Here is a 22,135-nt window from a genome sequence, read left to right as displayed (position 1 = left end):
CATCTTCTGCCATGGAGGCCTGACCACTCACCTCTGTTTTATATGTACCAGGGGCCTCGGACTGGCCAATGTATGCTCCTGGTTGCTGGCTTAGTCTCTGGGAACTTCCTGGGGTCTAGGTTAGTTGACACTGCTGGTCTTCAACCCTTTTCCTAATTCAATGATAGGGGTCCCTAACTTCAGTCCAATGGTTGGATGTAAGTCTCTGTGTATGTCTCAGTCAGCTGCTAGTAAGGCCTCTCTGAGGGCAGCCATGCTAAGCTCCTGTCTGCAAACACATCAGAACATCAGTAACAGTGTCAGACCTTGGTATCCCCTAAAATCTACATTTTAAAATAATGAGCAATGCTAAGTGTATACGGTTGTTAGAAAATACTTCAACTTTGGCACTTTAGAAGATTATTAAATCTATAGTAACTTATTTTCATATGTAATATTTCACTGCGTTATATGTAATTTTATATACTTTTGTATGTTTGTATATAACTAATGGGTCTATTCCTTTTCTAGAAATAACTTTATCAATTATTGCTAATAATGCTTTTGTTAATTATTGTAAACGATGTTTTTCTTTTTTAAAACTGGAGTCACTGGAATAAAACTTCAGGTTAGATGCTGTGAAGCTGGCTCTTGATTCCAATTCCTTGACTCCCAGTGAAAGCACAAATACCTCAAGGTCAGGGCAATTCCTCACCCCCAGTTTGGCATTGTAAAGTCAAAAATAACCTTCCATTGATTCTATTCTTTGTATTTCTAGTATGAGAACTCTTCTACTTTGTAAAAGGGTGATTGTCGATGGTAGTGAGGTTGGACATGATGTCTGTAACCGGGAAGTGAGATAGAGTATGTTCAGAAACTCTCGTTCATTCCCCTTGGCAGCATAGAATCGCAGTTGCTGTGTCCAAGCGCCAAGCAGGCAGCCATTTTGTTTTGGGTTCTCCGTCACTCTTTCAAAGCATGTGCTTTACGCAACACTACCGAGTACAGCATGCTGCACAGCGCCTGAGGAGTTAGAAAGTAACAACCGAGTTATCATCACGTTGCCCTTTGTGTTTTGCATGTCTTATGCACACTTTTGGCTGACAGCTTTTGAACATTTATTGTATTTCAAATTTCCAGTCCAAATTTTTTTCAACTTGTGAAACTGAACGGAATGAACTGATGTCGTGAATACCTAGGGTCAAATAAACCTTGTATTTAAATTAGTACATTGAATTTCCTAAGCTGGGAAAAATGTAAAAAAAAAAAAAAAAAAAAAAAAAAATCCAAAGAGCTCAAGTCTCAGATGCTAGGGAAACAGACAGTGCGCATCATATACAAAAAAGTAACACCAAATGTTCTGTCATATCAGCTTCTAACTAATAATAAACTATATATTTCTATTTTATATAGGATAATCTTGCTCCAACTTGGATGGGGTGGAGCGGTGGTTCCTCCCCTCAGCCCTTTATTATGGGTACTGTATTCCCCCTTTTGCTACCTTTCATCCTTGCACTGTGACTTATGTGTAGTGGGGTTGAGGGAGGGAACGGGAAGGGTACGAATGCACCACAGTAGGGACAATACAGTATTTACTTCCAGAGCCACTAATTTCAATGAGCTTACATTTCTTCTTTGGGGAAAAAAAGATATCTCTGACTTACCTTCTGTGCATTATAACCTCAGAAGGACATATCTTCATTAAGTTTCAATGACTATGATTTCGCTACTGTGTACTCCATTGTCCATTTATGGGGAAATTATGTAACTGGTGAGGGCGGGGGACCCTGGTGTAGGATGGAGATGAAAACCGTTTTGATTTGTCAAGCTCATGGCAGTGATGGAGGCATATAGCCCTTGTTAGTAGATACACTGCTCTGGTCCCTCAACTGACCAGCCACACTCCATCAGTTCGTTGTTGATGTGTGCAAGCACAAACTAAGGTGCAACAGACCAAGTCTTTTAGGGCTGTCATTGGTTATGGTCATTCTCATCTTTATTGCATTAAAATGTGTTATTTGCAAAAGGTAGCAAGACAGGACACCTGTGAAACAAGGGAATACAGAAAAGATGTGTTTTAAGTTATAAAACCAAAACATGCCAAAAATCAACTTGACTGAAATACGTAGACTAGAATATTTATGGAGAACAATTTTAAAAGCTCTTGAGCCATAAGAAATTGGTGTATAAACCAACTCTTTGTTAGCCACCCCAATAAATTTCCAAGACTCTTAGAAGTATCACAGTGAATCCCCAAATAAAAACAAATTTACACTTCTGCTTCCTTTTAAAATGTAGGAGTCTTGTGTAAGAGAGATACGTTATATTATTTTGAAGAAGAAAAGTTGTTGTTTGGATAATTGAGACATTTATCTATCAAAAATATTCATCTTAATAAAATTTCACAACACTGAGTTTATGTGTTGGCTTTTTAAAAAACTTTTTACTTTTGATATTATGAACTCATGATCTCTACTTTCTGCTTTTTGAATTCTCATTCACATAATTTTTCTTAGAAAACCCATAGAACCTATGGTTACCTGTGACTTGAAAAAAAATCTAAATATCTCCACTTAGATGATACTTTCAAATGCATTGAAATTTCTAATATCAACTAGAACATTTGCCTGTTCCTAACTTCTCATTGATTTCACCAGAAGTGTGAACCCTAAAGAAGAAATAGAGTCAAGGAACTGGTTCTGCTACAATACTAAAATTCTGCTGGGAGATGTCTTTTTAAAACAATGTTAGAAGAGACAACCTCTACAACCTGCCCATTAACCATACCTCTTTCTTAGACATCTCCCATTATGTACCTTATAACCTCAATGTGTTATTTCCAATTTATTTAGACCAGCTATTCCTGGTGCATCCCACAAGGGAGCCAATTACTGACTCCCCTGAGAGACTGCAAAGGATTAATTCAAGTCCCTCTCTGCAGAACCAAGGGATGGTTGGGCCCTTGGGAGAGGCAATCCTTTTGTGATCTTTTGCTCTGCACGTTAATGAAATCACAACTTTAAATGGATTTTGAGTGGCAAATCCTCTGATCCTATGCCAAATGTTTTTCAAGACAAAGTTCCTTGTAAAATAAATTCCCTCACTGGGCCAAATCTCTGGAAAATTTGCCAGTTTTCCTGAACTGCATTCCTATATGATAATTGACACCACAAATCTACTAATGAGCATTAATTCTAACTCAAAGCCAGTCCCTGTCTTAAAGGAAATTCCTCACATGTATGACACTATGTGCATTGTTTTCTTATTCAGTGGTTAGTTAAGTTTTTAGCCAGACATGGATGAGGAATGGAATATGGATCTCCAGAACCCTCATAAATGTCTGATGGGCATAGAAGCTTACTTGTAATTCTTGAGCTAGGAAGGTGATACTGCATCTCCAGAACATTCTGGCTAGCCAGACTAACCCTGTCATCAGTCTCTGAATTCAACTGACTCAATGAATAAGATAAAACCCTACTCCCAACCCCCATCTATTTCCTCTACGTCTATACATGTATTTCCCATACATCTCTATGCCTGCATATACACATGCTCATACATGTGCATGCACACCTGCATACATATGTACACTCATACACACATATACACATTAAAACATTTTAATCTAACAATGATATAGGAAAATAATTGACTTTCCCACAGAGCAGTCAGGGGAAACCATGAGAGGTTGAAACTCTTGAAAAAAAAAAAAGCATGCAGGGGAAGCAGAAAAGAGTATGAGATGCCAATTCCGGTCTACTTTCTGAACCCAACTTGTTTTAACTTCATTAATCTAATTTTTCAAATGAAGGTCCAGCACCAAATTGTCTTTATTGATCTTTCCAGTACTAAATTTTAATTCTTGAATTCAAAGGGGGAAACTTTCATCTTTGTTAAGGAGGCTGAACTGCTGGGTAGAATTAGACTCAATAAAAACGTGTTTATCTGAACTAAAGACTGGAGACATGAGATTATTTCAAGGACAAGTACTTGACAGGGAGTTTCAAAGATAGAAGAGTCTCAACTCTCAGGCTAACACATTAGTGTAGTGGGACTGTCGGAGAGCAGTATGAAGTCTATATAACCAGTTAGGGAAGTTGAAAGGGCAAATGTATCCAGCTAGTGAGAATTCTTCAGCAGCCAAGTCTATCACTAAGCACAATCCCCAGAACTGATCCCACATGGTGGAAAGTAGAGGATTAGCTCCTGCAAATTGTCCCCTGATCTCCACCCAAAAGCAAATACACACATACACACGCAAATAAACGTAATTGTAAAATGGTTCAAGGGAAGTAAACTCACAAACTGTTGAGTGATGTAAATGCCAAAGAAAGAGAAATGTTTTCTAATGGCTAGAGAACCATTAAGAAAAAATTTAAATGGGCCTTGGGAAATTTTATTTTATCTGTAATGAAAGAAGGCAAGAAAAAAAAAATCTGACAATAAAGTAATTCTTTAGTAACTGAGGACAGAGTTAAGAAGATCAGGAGGGTGGGCAGATGGCCAAAGTAGAGAGGTCTGAAGAAAGCAGCAATAGACCTACAAACTGATGTCAAAATGTTCAGAGTTGTGGGTGTTAAAGGCAAGAGCTCACACTTTAATGTGGACTCCATATCCTTGGCTGACATAGCATTCAGGTGGGTGGGGGATCATGTATACAGAACAAAGAAACGACTACCCACCTACCCACTTTCATTGTTCATATCTCGAACCCAAGAAACTATAACTTTGGGGCTACAATTTAAAAATATATAAAAGTGATTTTTTAATCCCTTCTTAATAAATAATTTAAAAATTAAATGGAAGACTACTTTAAAAGGTAATATGTACAGGAAAGTTTGTGGTGTGCTCACTCCTTTAGGGAGGTCATAAAGGGAGACAGCAGCTCATTAGTTTCTCCACATAAGCCTATCTTCTGGTTCTGCCTCAATAGAGCAACCTAAACTATTTTGCCATGTTCGTTCCTCATCTTCCCCGTTACTGGTCTCATTCCCCTTGGGCACATAACCCACTATTTTGAGTGCCCCAGTGGATATTGTTTCTTACAGAGTCTAGCCAGGGTTCGGAAGTACAAGGAATTGGCTCTTATACTCTGTCAGACAGGCAGAAACTCAATTCTAAAATTATACTATAATCAAAATCAAGTAGATGCTATTCTGAATCAAACTGATGAAAGCAGCAGGTGTTCCCTCATGAGTGGAATTAATCTCAGTTATCCGTGTTCAAGTCTGCAACACATCTGCTGCTTAAGAGCATATGAGGGCCAGCCTTTAGCTCCCTCTTAGCTACTGAAGAGCAGCTCCGTGGAGAGCTATAGAGAAGGAAACCAGGACTATAGTGTGTCAGGTATAGAAGATCCCCATTTTTTAAATCTGTAGTCCTGAGTTAAGGATAAGAGGAAGGTAAAGATCTTTCTCATTAAAAAAAAAAATGGAGGAAAAATTTAGCACAGGACTTTACCCAATCACAGCAGAGCTTACAAGTGCGTATGACATCCCTCCTCTTCCTGTTCTCCTGAGAGACTGACCTCTCTCTAGTGTTTCATTTCAGATAAGTTTATTGGATTAAACTCAGTAAATGAAACTGACATGACTGGAGCTTGAAATAAACGATGTGATGATCTACTGAAATACATGATGCTAAAACGACCTGCTTCTTACGCAAACACTCTTGTTAGTTGTAGCGAATGCATGGAGAATCAAGGCCAAAGTATATTAGGTGTTTCAAATAGTTTTGTATTTCTACATCTGAACTTGAACTTATAGTTGAAGTATATTGGCCCAATCAATTCATGCCCAAATATTTAAGTTGTGTCCTCTGACATATTGTTTTTTTGTTTTAATGAGCTAATCCCCTGCCTAGGAGCTCCTACTTTTCTCTCCTTTTTTCTAATAAACTACATGTGTCTTCATCCAGTAGCTAACTCCTCCCATTTCACTTTTTCTTTAGCTCCTTTTCTTTTGTATCAGATTTCTTTTCTTTCTCCATTTCTTTGCACATTGCCTATATTTCTTTTCCAAAGCATAATGTTTCAGAAAGAATAAGTTTTATTTTTAAGATTTTTGTTTATGCTTTGCTCTTACACAGATAGGATAAGTAGTCTTGATAGAAAATAAAGCAAAGTTTCCTAGGGGAATGTCTTTTTGCTCTTAATCAATGAGGATTCTGACTTGTCTTTCTCTCCATTTGTGTATTAGGTGGTTGTGAATGCCCTGTTAGGAGCAATTCCTTCCATCATGAATGTGCTCCTGGTTTGCCTTATATTCTGGCTAATTTTCAGCATCATGGGCGTAAATTTGTTTGCTGGCAAGTTCTACCACTGTGTTAATACCACCACTGGTGACATGTTTGAGATCACCGAAGTCAATAACCATTCTGATTGCCTAAGACTAATAGAAAGAAATGAGACTGCCCGGTGGAAAAATGTCAAAGTAAACTTTGATAATGTAGGATTTGGGTATCTTTCTTTGCTTCAAGTTGTAAGTGAACACTATTTTCTCTGAAAATTTTATTGCTCGGAATAATAAAAAAGTGATTATTGTAGCTGTTGTTTAGATAAAAAAAACTTTATAATATTTTTTCAGCATTATCTGTTGGTACAAGTTTGTGAATCCAGATGAGTAGACATAGTCAAGAGAGGTCAGATATTTTCATTTTTTCCAAAGGTCTTATTTTCTTCTCATTCTCTCTCTCTCTCTCTCTCTCTCTCTCTCTCTCTCTCTCTCTCTCTCTCTCTCTCTCTCTCTCTAATTCTCGTCACTTTATGAAAAATTATATTTTTTCTATTGCAATTGCAAACCTTGTTTTTGTAGATTGCCCTTCTTGAATATACATGTGGATACATACAACATGCACACACACACACACACACACACACACACACACACACACACACACACCTGAATGGTGACCAAATTATAGGATTCACTGATGCTTAGTTACCTCATTCTGGACTGGAAACTTGGGAACGATGGTTGGTTGTAAAGCGTTTATCCTCGTAGTGAAATGGAAACCACAGAGCCTCAGCACACAGAACAAAAATTCTGGCAACTCTAGTCTCATACCAAAATGCTTTCAGCTCCATAATGCAGCTGTTTTACCCTAAACATTCTTAGTTCCCCAAGAACTATTTGTATCTTGCTAAAAAAAAAAAAAAAAAAAAAAAAAAAAAAAAAAAAAAGTCCACAAAGACAGTGATTCCTTAAACATATTTATCCAATGACACTTCTATCTGCAACAAATCAGGGAGTGTTAAAAAAAAAAAAAAAGCTATGTAACTTGTCCCCATTTAATCAGAGCAGAAATTTACTTTATTTACCAGATAAGGTTTTAGTTACTCAACCAGATGCATTGAATAAGCCTGGGCTGTTCCCATCACGCCTGTGACTTTCACCCACATCTTTATTATGATTATTTTATAACGTCTTCTCATTTCTTTTTCTTGGAATCACTGTCTTTCAGACCCTGCAGCCGACTCTGGATGTTTATACTTAATATCAAGATATTTTAACGTATCAAGAATGATTTCTTAAGTATTACACTACATTCACCACCTTTCCCTTGTATATTTGCCCTGGCCTGTACTGACCACTGTAGCATATGCATCTGTGAAATATATCACAGTGCACATAAAACCAAGGAAAGACAAATAGGACACTTTCAATGATCCTTTAAAATGCTAAGTGATTCAGAAAATGACGAAATGGCTTTCTGCACAGAACACGAAACGTGTTCTGCTGCTAAATAATAATAATAATAAAATCCTAAAGTGCCATTTCACACTAGACTACAATACCCATCTCTCTGTTGATTAGTAATTTCATAGAAATAGTTCAAATCACTTTTTTTTGTTTTTGTATCATGTGTGTGATAGACAGGTTCTATTAATTGACCTGAGCCACAGACACATCACCCATCTCTCTCCTTGATATGAACAAAAAATGTCTGTTTTCTGACTAAGATGCATTAGTCTCCGGTCATCTAAGAGTCCTTGATTTATAAACCAAGGCACATCCCAGAAATTATGTGAGGCTTCGTCATTGACTGAGGAATATGTATTTCAGGTCCAGTAGCCCCAAACTTGTGTTCCAAGACACAGGACAAATGACTGTGGAGATAAATTATAGGAGGAATCTCTCTTTAATGTGCAAAGGACAAGTTTCAGTCCTATTTTATCACACTTTTATTATTTATTATTTATATCAGTGCAATCTCTTCAGGGGTTACCCCGTGGGAAATGGATACAGTGTTTTCTCTGAAAATTTCTTGAAAGGATAGATTCAGGTTTCTTTTATTTATGCCCATATGATTCATATGTTTATAAGAGTATAGAAAAACATTAAATACTGTCAAATCGTCACCCAGAAGACAAGATTTCTGTAGAGTATCCCAGATCAAATTTGTCAGTGCTGTAGATAGTGCCAAACCTGCTTACATTTCTAGGACTTTCTTCCAAATTATAGTAGCATGTTAAGATTGAGAATTACTTTAGAGCTGGTTATAAAATAGGAAGATATGGGGGTGTGTTCGCCATTTTGTTGGCTTTCTATCTCTTTTCAAGATCCAAGGAAATTTAGTTTGAAATGACTTTAAATGATTTTTAAACATGTACAGTAGGAATATTTAATAAGTATTAAATAGGAATATTTAATAAGTATTTAACGCAAAGTAAGACATGCATGTCCTTTCCGACAGGCCACATTTAAGGGTTGGATGGATATCATGTATGCAGCAGTTGATTCCAGAAATGTAAGTATTCTTCATGTCCAATATCTTCTGGAAATATTGCTTTGGTGTTTAAATTAGCTTACGAATTAGCCAAGCAAACTAACTCTATTTTAGCTACCAAAAAGCACTAGGAAGAAAGTATGTTGAGTTTGAACTTAAGGGTGGCAGTGTTGATCAGAGATATGGTATTGAGTTCAGCCAAAAACGGAAGTCAAAGAAAAAAAAACTCAACACATTCATTTAACAAGCAACAGATATTCCTAAGTGTTTCTCTTTGTTGTGCAAGAGCAAATGGAAAAGTGTATAACTGTCAGCACTAGCTGAGATGTGTAGGCAGACTCCATGCTTGGAAGGCTGAAAGGCTAATGATGCTGGGCTAGAAATCTTAGACATATGTCATAATCTTTGCCAAATCCATGTGTTCTATAAACCACATTCATGCTTTTGCTGGAGCCTGGGCCAATACTCTTATCGCTTCTACCTTATTTGAATCCCTACTGTTTCTAGCTTTCAGGTGTTCTCTGAAGATCAAAATCTAAGATTGATCTCCAAAACTAAAATATGTTTTCTTCTTTCCTGTGTTTTATTTTTTTTTCTTGTTCATGTGTCATTTTTCCTTGGCAACCTAGACCTCTAACTCACTGTGGAGACAGTGACAAACTTGAGGTTCTCCTATTCCCCTGCAAATATCATGATAACCTCTGGAATTGTGTCACAAACAGTATTGCATGGAGTTTGCCTTAACCTGTTTAGTTGACTTTAATTCAGTTGTCTTTGAAAAGAGAGTGCATTAGGAACCTAAGTATAGTAAATCTTGACTCTTTTGTGCAGTAAGTGACTGCCTTCTGTCTAGTTTTATATGCATGAGTTTGAGAGTCAATTATCAATGGAGGATTTTATAAAATGAATCATTGAGCATGTCTATTTAATCTAAAAATTTGAATCACTGTGCTAATGGTAGGGCAAGATGCCAGCATCCAAATGAATAATTCAGTTCTTTCATTTGCTATATAGGTTCATATACAAGTGAATCTTGATTATAAAAATGCTTTCTCTATATTTATAAGATCTAATTTTTTTACCAACATTTTCTTTGGTCGTTTTGAAGACAGGATGTTGCATTGTATCCCAGACTAGCCTGGTATTCAAAAAGTCTCCAGCCTCAACTTCCCAAATTCTGGGATTGCACAGACAAAAGATACCACACCAGTATTTTCAAATTACTGAAAATCAATTAATTTAAAAGCTACCAAATTTTAAGCCTATAATCCAAATAACAAAATATTAGTTATGCTACTTAAAATTATGTAATTAGTTTTAGAATGCCAAATTGCATTACTTTTTTACACATAAACTTTTTGGTGACTAATTTCAGGGTTGGTATTTGGTTGTTTGGGTTTTTTGTAGTTGTTGATGTTGTTTTTAAGGTTTTGGGATTTTTCCTATTTGTTTATATAGGAATAAAATATACTGAATTTTTCCTAAGCATATAGTAGTCTACTCTTGTGAAAAAGCACAGATGTGCTCCCAACATTTAAACCTGGTTTATCATTTAACCAAAGCTCTCTGTTGGCAGGTTGAACTACAGCCTAAGTATGAGGAAAGTTTGTACATGTATCTGTACTTTGTCATCTTCATCATCTTTGGGTCCTTCTTCACCCTGAACCTGTTTATTGGTGTCATTATCGACAATTTCAACCAGCAAAAGAAGAAGATAAGTATTTTTTTAATTTTTTCCTCACACAAGCAAACAGAACAATTAACATTCAATTTGAAATGAAATTCAAGATGAGATCTTAAATTTAGAAACTAAAAAGGTCTTTTTCCTTATGTTTTATCCTTAATAACTCCTCATTCTCCCTTATAAGATATTTGCAGTTAGGAGCTCACTAGAGGCTGGAAAAGCATGTGGAAATGTGAAGGAGAGGTTGGGTTTGATCAGAGAACACTGGCATGTGTCTGTACTGAAATACCACCCTAAATCTCATGACTATACACAAACACTAAATAGCCATCATTGAAAATAAGGCTCAGTGCACACTTCTTTTGTACTCTCTTCCATTTGCACTTCTTTCTTCTAATTATTTAATTAATAGCAACTATTTCCAGTTCTGACTTGAGAAGCTTTTGTTTTATCTATTATCATAGTTAACAAGACCTGTTTATTTTAATTATTTATGTACACTAAAGAAAGCATCCAAACAAATACTGTTACTCAGTAGTAACACATTTCATCCTAGTCTGCTCAAACTCTTTCTATGAACATTCTCCATTTTCAACTACCTCTTATTTTGATTTTTCTTTTGAGATGGTCTCACTTTTCAATCCTGGCTTGATCTCACTATATAGCCCAAAACCAGAAATCTACATCTGTCTCAAAAATTTTGGGACTATAGACACATAACATATTTTCTGACTCTGAAATAATCTCTGTACAAGTCTCTCTCTCTCTCTCTCTCTCTCTCTCTCTCTCTCTCTCTCTCTCTCTCTCTCTCTCTCTCTCTCGTGTGTGTGTGTGTGTGTATGTGTGTGTGTGTGTGTGTGTGTGTGTGTGTGTTTACTCATACTGAGAATTTAAATACGACAAAGCACTGTCCTTAATCCTGATAGACTCTGCTCCATTTTCGTGGATCAGCTGCTGTTCAATCCCCGGTGCAATCTGCCCCAGCCCACACCTGTCACTCTTCTGAGGTCGCTCTTCCCCTAGCTCTTCCAGTTTCCTTTCAGTCCCTTCCCTAGAATCTCTGACCAAGTTAAAATGGTGGTGTATAGCCAACTCCAATGCATTTATATGCTTTTCAAAACTACTGTGTGTGTGTGTGTGTGTGTGTGTGTTTCTGTTCAATTCTTTTCTACATCTGAATAAGAAAATCATTGGATTGTACTCAGAAAGACAACTTGTTTAATACAAGGGACTAAATATTTAATGTCTCAGTGAACCAAGTTTTACTACCCCTTGTGCATATGCTCTAAGCTAACCAGCTAAGAGTTTCTGGGCTTTGAAACATGTACTTATTTATTCATATCCCAAATGCTGCACCCCTTCCCTCTCACACACTCCCCCATGCCGCTTTCCCCCTCTCCTCTGAGAGGTTACAGACTCCTCGCATCCTCCACCCTGGTACATAAAGTCTCTGCAAAGGTTAGTTGCATCCTCGCCCACTGAGGCCACACAAAGCAGCCCTGTTGGGGGAACAGGTACATCAGTCAGGCTACAGCATCAGTGACCATGGTGCCCATTGTATGGTAAACTTTGGAGAATGTTCATGAGGTGCTGGGAAATGGGTACATTCTTTTGGTTTAGGGTGAATGGTTCTGTAGATTTCTGTTAAAACCACTCGATTTACATCTTTTAGTCTCATTGACTCTGTTTAGTTTCTGTTTCATGGACCTGTCCATTAGTGAGAGTGGGATGTTGAAGTCTCCCACTATTTTTGTGTGGGGTGCAATGTGTGCTTTGAGCTTTAGTAAAGTTTCTTATACAAATGTGGGTGCCCTTACCTCTGGGGCATAGATGTTCAGAATTGAGATGTCATTTTGGTGGATTTTTCCTTTGATGAGTATGAAGTGTCCTTCCCAATTTCTTTTGACAATTTTGGTTGAAAGTCTATATTATTAGATAATATAATGGCTTCCACAGCTTGTTTCTTGAGGCCGTTTGCTCGGAAAACCTTTTCCAGTCTTTTAATTTGAGGTCATATCTTTCATTGTTGCTATGGTGTGGTTTTTGTATGCCATAGAATTATGGATCTTGTTTACATGTCTAGTCTACTAGCTTGTGCCTTTTAATTAGTGAATTAAGTTCACTGAAGTTGAGAGATATCAATGACCAATGATTGTTGGTTCCGGTCATTTTGATGTTGGTTCTGTGTGTGTGTGAGGGGAGACAGAGACAAAGACAGACAGAGACACAGACAGACGGAGAGAGACAGAGAAAGTCAGAGACAGAGAGACAGATTGAGACAGAGAGATTCTCTTCTTAAAGTCTTACTGTGAGATGTTTAATTTCGTGTTTTCTTGGGTGTAGTTATTCTTCACGCGTTGGAGCTTTACTTCTAGTATCCTTTATAGGGCTGGATTAGTAAATTTTGTGTAAATTTGGCTTTGTCATGGAATATCTTGGTTTCTCTATCTATAGTGACTGAAAGTTTTGCTGAACGTAATAGTCTGGGCTGCTATCTATGGTGACTTAGGGTCTGCAAGACATCTGTCCAGAATCTTTGGGATTTTAAAGTCTCTGTTAAGAATTCAGGTATAATTATAGAAGGTCTGCCTTTATGTCTTACTTGGCCTTTTTCACTTGCAGCTTTTAGCATTATTTTTTTCTGTATATTTTGTGTTTTATTATGTGGCAAGAGAATTTTATTTTCTGGTCCAATCTATTTGATGTTTTGTAAGCCTCTATAGTGACTCCTTTCTTTAGATTAGGGAAGTTTTCCTTTATGGTTTTGTTAAAGATATTTTCTAGTTCTTTGAACTGGGAATCTTCACTTATTCTATTCCTATTATACTTAGGTGTGGTCTTTTTGAATTTCCTGGATATTTTAGTTAGAGAATGTTTTACATTTGGCATTTTCTCTGGCCGATGTATCGGTTTCTTCTATTGTATCTTCTATGTCTGAGATTCTTTCTTCCACTTCTTGTATTTTGTTGGTGATTTTTGTGGGTGTAATTCTTGTTCTCTTTCTTAGGTCTTATATCTCCATTTGTGTCTTCTTTATTGCTTCCGTTTCCATTTTAAGTCTTGGACCATTTTATTTATTTCCTTCTAGATTTTTCTACATTTCTTTAAGGGATTATTTGTTTTCTCATTAAGAACTTCTACCTGTTTGGTCATATTTTCTTGTATTCTGCACAGGGTTTATTTATATCCTCTTTAAAAGCATCTGTTGTCTTTATAAGATGAGATTTAAGGTCATAGTCTTGCTCTTTGGGTATGTTGGGATATCCAAGGCTTGCTGTAGTAGGAAAACTGGATTCTAAGGGGGCCATATTGCAATGGCTTTTGTTAACTTTGTTCTTGAGCTTGGCTTTAGCCATCTCTTTTTCTCTGGTCTTGGCTAGTCTGTTAATCCCTAGGAGTAGTAAAGCTCAGCGACTGGTTGTCCCAGATAGCTAAAGGCCTCCCCAGAGACAGGCAAAGCTGTGGACTGAGGTGTAAGGTGTAGATCCTCGATTGTAGGTGGAGGTGTGGACTGGAACCTGGAGCTGATTGTCCTGGGTGTCCCAGGTGTGAGCAGGCCTTCCATATGGCAGGAGGAGCTATGGCGTAGAGAATAGGGTGCTGGTCTGTGACTGCATGTGGAAACGTGGGCCAGAAGAAAGATGAAGCTTTATTGTGCCATATTTGGGCTTTCTTCCTTCAATATAACAGTAATACAAATTTTAGTTATCTTCAAGTTTAAATATTCTACAGTCACTACAATGTACTTTTAATTTTTCAAATTCAAAAAAAAATCACAGAAATAACCATGTTAATTTCTTGAAATCCCTTGTTATATTATTTTAAAATTTATGAAAAAAATGAACACAATTTTAACCATCTTTGATTTTTCTTTCTATACTTTGGAGGTCAAGACATCTTCATGACAGAAGAACAGAAGAAATACTATAATGCAATGAAGAAATTAGGATCAAAAAAGCCACAAAAACCTATCCCTCGACCTGGAGTAAGAAATACCAAATGAAAATCACATAAAGCAACAACCTGTAATGAGTTTTGTTTCTCAGGGGAAATCAACTACCATTTCCAGCACACACACACACACACACACACAGAGAGAGAGAGAGAGAGAGAGAGAGAGAGAGAGAGAGAGAGAGAGAGAGAGTTAAAATAAAAAACTTTGTGCTTTTTGAGTATCTTTAATCCACGTTTTCATAGATTTTTTTAAAAAAACACCACAAAGGATAAGAATATACAGTAAATGCAAATTTGTCTTCAAATGACTTAACACTATACACCAAACTGCGGAGACAAAATATTGTCCTCACAATAGTTATGCTTTTTACGGTGGCTGCTGTGCAATGACAAGGGACGCAGAAGCACTGGCCAGGGCTAGTATCCATCCACGTTCTGAGATTTAGAGGCAGACAAAGATGCTCAGTGGCACACCATCTCCCTTTGTAGTAGTTGTTTCATAAGTAGAAATATGGACCACTTGAGAGGAGGGGGGATTCCAGTAACAAATATATTTCTGTATGGCTCAATTACTAAAATTTATGATAATAAATAACCATTCTTACATTTCCAGGATAAATCTACCACCTATAAAAGAGAAAGAGCCCTTACTGAGGCTATTTTTAGGGCAGTGATTTTTTTTCGGTTATTACTTTTATTTATATTACATCCCAATCACAGCCTCCCTCTCTCCTTTCCTCCTAGTCCCACCCTCACTACAAATCCCTCCCCCATTGCTCCCTCCCCTTCTCTTCAGAGAAGAGAAACCCCCGCCCCCCATCCTTCAGTAACACCTAACCCTGGGACACCTAGTCCCAACAGTGGTTGACTATGGCAGTGATTGTGAAACATCAAATAGTTCTCAGGATGAATCACAGAACAGAATCATAGTGAATATTTCTATTGTGTTAGCCAAATTTGTTTGCTTGTTTGTTTTGAGACAAGGTTTCTCTGTGGAGTTTTGGCTGGTCTGCAACTCCTACTGTAGATCAAGCTGGTCAAGAGGCACCTGCCTCTGCCTCCCAAGTGCTGTGATTAAAGGAATCCCGCATTACTGCCCACTCAAGCATTACTTTCCTAATGAGAACATTTTCCCCATTGAGATGTAGTACCACGTAAGAGAAGTACTGCCACAGCAAGCATATTTTATGCTACTAAAATAGACTTAGAATTCTTCAGTGGCCCAAAGAAATATATAGCAATGGCTTGCTGGTCTAACATCAGCTGACTTAGGATTAGAACCCCAGATGGATAGCAAAGGACATGTGCTCCCTTTATTGTAGCATAGAAAAAAAAAATGTCTTTTCATTCCGATCACACCTGCGGAGACTAGTCATTGAGTCTGACAGTATCAGCAAAGACGACTTGCTGGGAACAAATTAATGTTGCCAAAGTGGAATGTGAATCCTTGAGGTCACAAGTTTCCTTTGACACTTCTCTAGAAATAAACTAAATGCAAGACAAATATTTACTAAATTTATAAACGACCACATTGTCTAACTGATCATTGGAAAGTACTTCAGACAGGGAGCTAACGTTTGGTAACACAAAATGTTGCAGTAAATATTAAAAAATGAAAGGCTTTTCTCTTTATCAGCCTGGAGGTCTTACTCCGAAGGCGCCACTTCTAGTATGGAGCTGCGCACAGGGACTCTGCTGCTGTGTCCTCGCTGCCCCCATAGTCTCATTCCATCTGCACAACTGCCCTACTGCCCCTGTCCTGGGGTGTTTCTTTACTCCAAATCCTAACACAAACACAACTATAAGGCCCAATAGCTTTTTATACAGGTTAATATATCAAACTCTCAATCCACAAACCCTCTACACAATAAGATAACATCAAATAGACAAAGATACAAAGTGCCCTTCCATATGGGATATTAGACCTATAAAATCCTTAATATGTTCATAGCTACCTAACAACAATGAAGCCCACCTGGATCCAATTCATCCTTCTCGACATCCATCTTGGAACTCCTCCCTCGGTCCTCTCCTCCCTCTTCCCTCTGACCCTGTCCCTCTCCACCTCCTTTCCCCTGCCCAATCAATGGCTCTCCCCTTTATTTTACTAATTAAAATAGGAAGGTTTTGATGAAGTCTGAGTATGTGACTAGGCAGCACTTCTTGGGGAAATAGAATTAACATTAAAATACGAACAGCTTCAGGACAATGTACAACCAAGTCAAACAGGTTTCAATCTACAACCAAATCAAACAGCCTTGACTTGTTGAAATTTACTGTTTTTTTTTAAATATATATATATACAGAGTGTATAGAGAGAAAATCTTCAGCAAGGGATAGATGTGCTCAGGAATATACAAAATTAAAAGATAATTTAAATAACTAAATATAAAAATTTACCTATTAGAAATATTTGTTTCAATTGGTAGGTGCTATGCACAATCCTAGAAAGTAGGGAATATAGCAAATATATGTATTACATGCTATATCTACCAGGAAACTCACCCTTTGCTGAGAGTGTCTTTGTTTCTCTGCAGAACAAATTTCAAGGGATGGTCTTTGACTTCGTAACCAGACAAGTGTTTGACATCAGCATCATGATCCTCATCTGCCTCAACATGGTGACCATGATGGTGGAAACGGACGACCAGAGCGATTATGTGACAAGCATTTTGTCACGTATCAACCTGGTGTTCATCGTGCTGTTCACGGGCGAGTGTGTGCTGAAGCTTATCTCCCTCCGGCATTACTACTTCACCATCGGATGGAACATTTTCGATTTTGTGGTGGTCATCCTCTCCATTGTAGGTAAGACCTGTGCAAACTCTGTCAAATTCCTCCTTAGAAAGGTGAGAGTTGGAAACAGGATTTTAGAATGGAGGTCACCTCACTATTCAAAGTGAGGGGGTTGGCATGTGTTTTTTGAGTTGCATTTGTTTTTCTTCCAAACTTAGGCTTCTAATTTATACAAACATTATGTCCCATGGCATCAAATATTTATTTCCCAATTAGTAAAATCTCCTTTATTGAGATGCATCATATTAAATAGATCTATGATGTGAACCAAAATTAAAAGTGCTTTCAGTTGGGCGAGACTGAGTTCTCGCTACACTATTCAGATCAATGGTTTTCAATCTGTAGATCACAACACTTTGGGGGTTGAGTAGCCATTCCATACCAGTTACCTAAGACCATTAGAAGTCTTAAGTATTTATATTAAGATTCATAGCAGTAGCAAAGCTACAGTTATGAAGAAGCAAAAATAATTTTATGATTGGTGGTCACCATTGTATGAGAAACTGCATTGAAAGTTACAGCATGAGGAACGTTTGGAGCCATTAATCTATATGGTCTAGAAGAGGGGTATGGAAATCTGGTCTGATGGTCAGGAAAGACATCGCATTAGAGATGTAGTTATGGGGTCACCAGCATGTAGAATAGAACGTGGATATATGATAATGGGAAAGGCAAATAAGGGCTAAGAACCAAGTGTTCACAAGAGCTAATAATGATTTCTTGTGGCTATCATCAGAAATGTTCAATATTTCTATGAAGAAGCTGGTAGCACAGGATGTCTCTTCTAGCCCTCTCCTACAAATTGTGTAACACACAAGGGCCTCATGAAGGTAGCTTATCTCAAATAATGCTTCAGAGAAGGGGGAAAGTCCCTGTATGAGGACTTCCTTCGTAATTAAGATGAGGTCATTGTGAATTTTCAAGCATAGGACTCAGTTGGAAGGATATCTGTGCTATCACCCCACCCCCTCTGAATAAATGGGCCTTACATCTAAGATCCAACTCATGTGTTATATGTAATTTTTAATTACAACAGTTTTTGTGTAAATAGTGTATCAATAAAGACAGAGATAGAGACTGAAACAAAGAAGGCTGACTAAAGGGAATGATGTCTTTGTGCTTAAAGGCATTTGAGTTTTTTGTTTGTTATTTGGTTTGGTTTTGATGGTGGTGGTGATAGTGGTGGTGGTAGTGGTGGTGGTGTGTGGTGTGTGTGTATGTGTGTGTGTGTGTGTGTGCATGTGTGTGTATAAGTATGTGTGTGTGTGTGTGTGTGTGTGTGTGTATGAGTGTGTGTATGAGTGTGTGTGGGGTGTGCATGTGTGTGTAGTTGAGAAGTACACTAGCATCTAAAGCACTTCTGTGCAAGCTTGAGAACTAGAGAACAGATTTCCAGCACCCGTATAAACTCTAATCACGCATGGAACCTGACTAAGAAGGCTGTTGGATCCCCCCTCAAATTATCTAGCTAGCTGCCAGAGAGTTCTGTGTTCACTTGAGAAGCCCTGGCTCCATAAAGGGGGAAGTAATCAAAGAGATTTCCAGTGTCAGCCTCAGGTAGGACACACACACACACACATACACACACACACACACACACACACACACACACAGAAGGGGGCAGGGAAGAGGGGTAGGAAGAGGGGGAAGGAAGGGGGGAAGAAGAGGTGGGGAGAAGAGAGAACACATAAGCCATATGAACAGATATGTGCCAAAAAAACAAAATCACAGGGAGAAAAAAGCTGTAAAAATTAAAAACTTGAGCATTTGATAAACACACAAGCACATGCATGAACAATTCTGTAATTACATTAGGTTAGAAACTCAAGTTTACAGGAAGACAAAAACAGCATTAGACGTTCTGAGACTTGGGATTAATGAAGTGTGAAGAGAAAAGTTTGGTTCATCACGTTTAGAGATAACTATCCTATTCACATATGTATTTGCACTTTTATCATTGGTTGTTGATATTGAAGCAAACTTTAGTATTAATTTTTGATGAGACTTTAAGATTATCATAGCACACCAATATTCCTGGAAAAAATAGTTACTATGATTTTTATATTTTAATTTATTGCTAAGTAAAAGCTAAGATTGACTTATACTATACAAAGTATAATTCTATATACATTGTTTCCCATATGTATAAATCAAATATGTGTAAATTCAAACACAGATCAAATATATTTTTAAGAACCCTGCTCCTCTATTGACCATTTTGGGCTCTTGTTTTCTATTTAATAAACTGCAGCAGCTCTGTTTTGTTTTGGTTTGGTTTGGACTGGTCTGGTCTGGTCTGGTCTGGTTTTGTTTTTCAAGGCAGGGTTCCTCTGTGTAGCCTTGGCTGTCCAGGCACTCTCTCTGTAGACCAGGCTGGCCTGGCACTAACAGAGATCCCCTTCCTCTGTCTTCTGAGTGTTGGGATTAAAAGTGTGTGCTACCCCTATCCAGCCTTAATTGGTTTTTGATGTTATTGTTTGTTTTGGATTTTTGGTATATCATAGTAACTCTTCACATGGTGTTTACATTGTTAAATGTGACAAACATTTTATATATAAAACTTTCAGAAGGGTGTAGATAGGTTCCATGCAAACGTTCTCCCTTATGATATACAGGCCTTTAGTTCCTTGAATTTTGATGATCTAGGGAGGGTGGGTGCATCCCGGAAAAAAATCAAACACTGATACTAGAAGACGATTATAACAAATAGGTACCATACCCAAGATTAAACAACTGAATCTCAATACTCTTGAAATTGACCTTAGACTTTAACAACTCAAATATTTTAATGAATGATTAATGAATGACTTCTTTCCTGATTAACAGTCTAATTATTTTCCCACAGGAATGTTCCTCGCTGAGCTGATAGAGAAGTATTTCGTGTCCCCTACCCTGTTCCGAGTCATCCGCTTGGCCAGGATTGGACGAATCCTACGCCTGATCAAGGGCGCCAAGGGGATCCGCACACTGCTCTTTGCTCTGATGATGTCCCTTCCTGCTCTGTTCAACATCGGCCTCCTGCTCTTCCTGGTCATGTTCATCTACGCCATCTTTGGGATGTCCAACTTTGCCTATGTTAAGAGGGAAGTTGGGATTGATGACATGTTCAACTTTGAGACCTTCGGCAACAGCATGATCTGCCTGTTCCAAATCACCACATCTGCGGGCTGGGATGGGCTGCTGGCCCCCATCCTCAACAGTAAACCCCCTGACTGTGACCCTAATAAAGTTAACCCTGGGAGCTCAGTGAAGGGGGACTGCGGGAACCCCTCTGTGGGGATTTTCTTCTTTGTCAGCTACATCATCATCTCCTTCCTGGTTGTGGTGAACATGTACATCGCTGTCATCCTGGAGAACTTCAGCGTCGCCACAGAAGAAAGTGCAGAGCCCCTGAGTGAGGACGACTTTGAGATGTTCTACGAGGTCTGGGAGAAGTTCGACCCCGACGCCACCCAGTTCATGGAATTTGAAAAATTATCTCAGTTTGCAGCTGCTCTTGAACCTCCTCTCAATTTGCCACAGCCAAACAAACTTCAGCTCATCGCCATGGACCTGCCCATGGTGAGTGGAGACCGCATCCACTGCCTGGACATCTTATTTGCTTTTACAAAGCGGGTCTTGGGCGAGAGTGGAGAAATGGATGCTCTCCGCGTCCAGATGGAAGAGCGGTTCATGGCTTCCAACCCCTCCAAGGTCTCCTATCAGCCAATCACAACTACGTTAAAACGCAAACAAGAGGAGGTGTCAGCAGTTATCATTCAGCGCGCTTACAGGCGCCATCTTTTGAAGCGAACAGTCAAACAAGCTTCATTCACATACAATAAGAACAAACTCAAAGGCGGGGCTAATCTTCTTGTAAAAGAAGACATGATCATTGACAGAATAAATGAAAACTCTATTACAGAGAAAACTGACCTGACAATGTCCACCGCAGCTTGCCCGCCCTCCTACGATCGGGTGACAAAACCCATCGTGGAGAAACACGAGCAGGAAGGGAAAGACGAAAAAGCCAAAGGGAAATGAACAAAACACAAACAAAAATAACAAATTGGGTGACAAATTGTTTACAGCCTGTGACGTCAAAGGACTCCTTTAGGAAGTCAATGCCAAACTGACTGTTTTTACACAAATTCACTTTAAGGTCAGTGCCTCAATAAGACAGTGACCCCCTTGTCAGCAAACTCTGTGACTCTGTGTAAGGGGAAAATGCCCTTGGCAGGAGGTCACTGTTCTCAGTACCAGCTGACATTGCTGATGACAAGAGACAAATGGCTATGCAGAATGTAGGGACCAGTCTAAAGGGGTGCAGAGCTATAATTTGGGGGTTAACGTGAAACACTTTAATGTAGTAAGTGTATCCACCGTTCGCATTTCAACTGCCACATTTGTCAGGTTTTTTACAAACTCTGTTAGTGGATTCATCTTTTTTTTAAATCCATATGTTGTTTGTTACATGTAACTATTTTTGTAAACAGGGTTTCTGTTTGGGAAATAGACTAAAGGAACTCTTTTTCTGGGTGAGTCACCTGGGGTATTGACATCCATATGGCCCTCCCGTCTGCACGCCGACGATGACGTGGTTTTGCGTGTGAGGGCATGCTGCACCTTAGGATGATGCATGAGAAAATGTCACAAGGGAAGCAAAGACAGTTCTTCAACAGTTCTATGTCATCTGTGTTTCTGCGGAGGGTGGGGGTGGGGTAACTGAGGTGGTGATTAGACCGTGGACTTTCCTAAGCTGGCTTTGTCAAATCCAGCCATTAGTCCAAGGAGATTGTTCAGACAGGTCATCACGCCTTAGTGGGTGCAAGCTTCATTCAAATGTCTGGATTCACATCACCTTTCCGTTCATTGTCTCTTAAAAGTCTCTACATTATGACTCCGACTCCCTACCCCCAACCCTAGCAGAGCAAAACGACCAAAAGAACCCTTTATAAATTCCCGCTCAAGCCTGCACTTTGTTTAGCCATCCTCAGCTCTCAGCGAGGTTGACAC

The 22,135-nt window shown here is 38.5% G+C and overlaps 1 protein-coding gene across 10 annotated transcripts in view; it reads left to right on the top strand.

Moving 5' to 3' along the window:
• The window catches only part of LOC308429150 (sodium channel protein type 1 subunit alpha), a gene marked incomplete at both ends in the record, with an annotated part of 72,262 nt that extends 51,099 nt beyond the window's left edge, over nt 1-21,163 (top strand). For all 10 annotated transcript variants that reach the window (XM_080927877.1, XM_080927885.1, XM_080927883.1 and 7 more), the window contains 6 exons: nt 6,177-6,458; nt 8,674-8,727; nt 10,283-10,424; nt 14,278-14,375; nt 16,882-17,152; nt 19,986-21,163. In XM_080927877.1, the coding sequence (XP_080784003.1) occupies nt 6,177-6,458; nt 8,674-8,727; nt 10,283-10,424; nt 14,278-14,375; nt 16,882-17,152; nt 19,986-21,163 (2,025 nt within the window). The remainder of the gene's footprint in view (nt 1-6,176; nt 6,459-8,673; nt 8,728-10,282; nt 10,425-14,277; nt 14,376-16,881; nt 17,153-19,985) is intronic.
• Between the last annotated feature and the right edge of the window lie 972 nt (nt 21,164-22,135).

This window comes from Micromys minutus (genome assembly GCF_963924665.1).
Source record: "Micromys minutus genome assembly, chromosome: 13".
NCBI classification, from domain to species: domain Eukaryota; kingdom Metazoa; phylum Chordata; class Mammalia; order Rodentia; family Muridae; genus Micromys; species Micromys minutus.
Note: the sequence above shows the minus strand (reverse complement) of the source record. Positions and strands in the feature narration are given on the sequence as shown.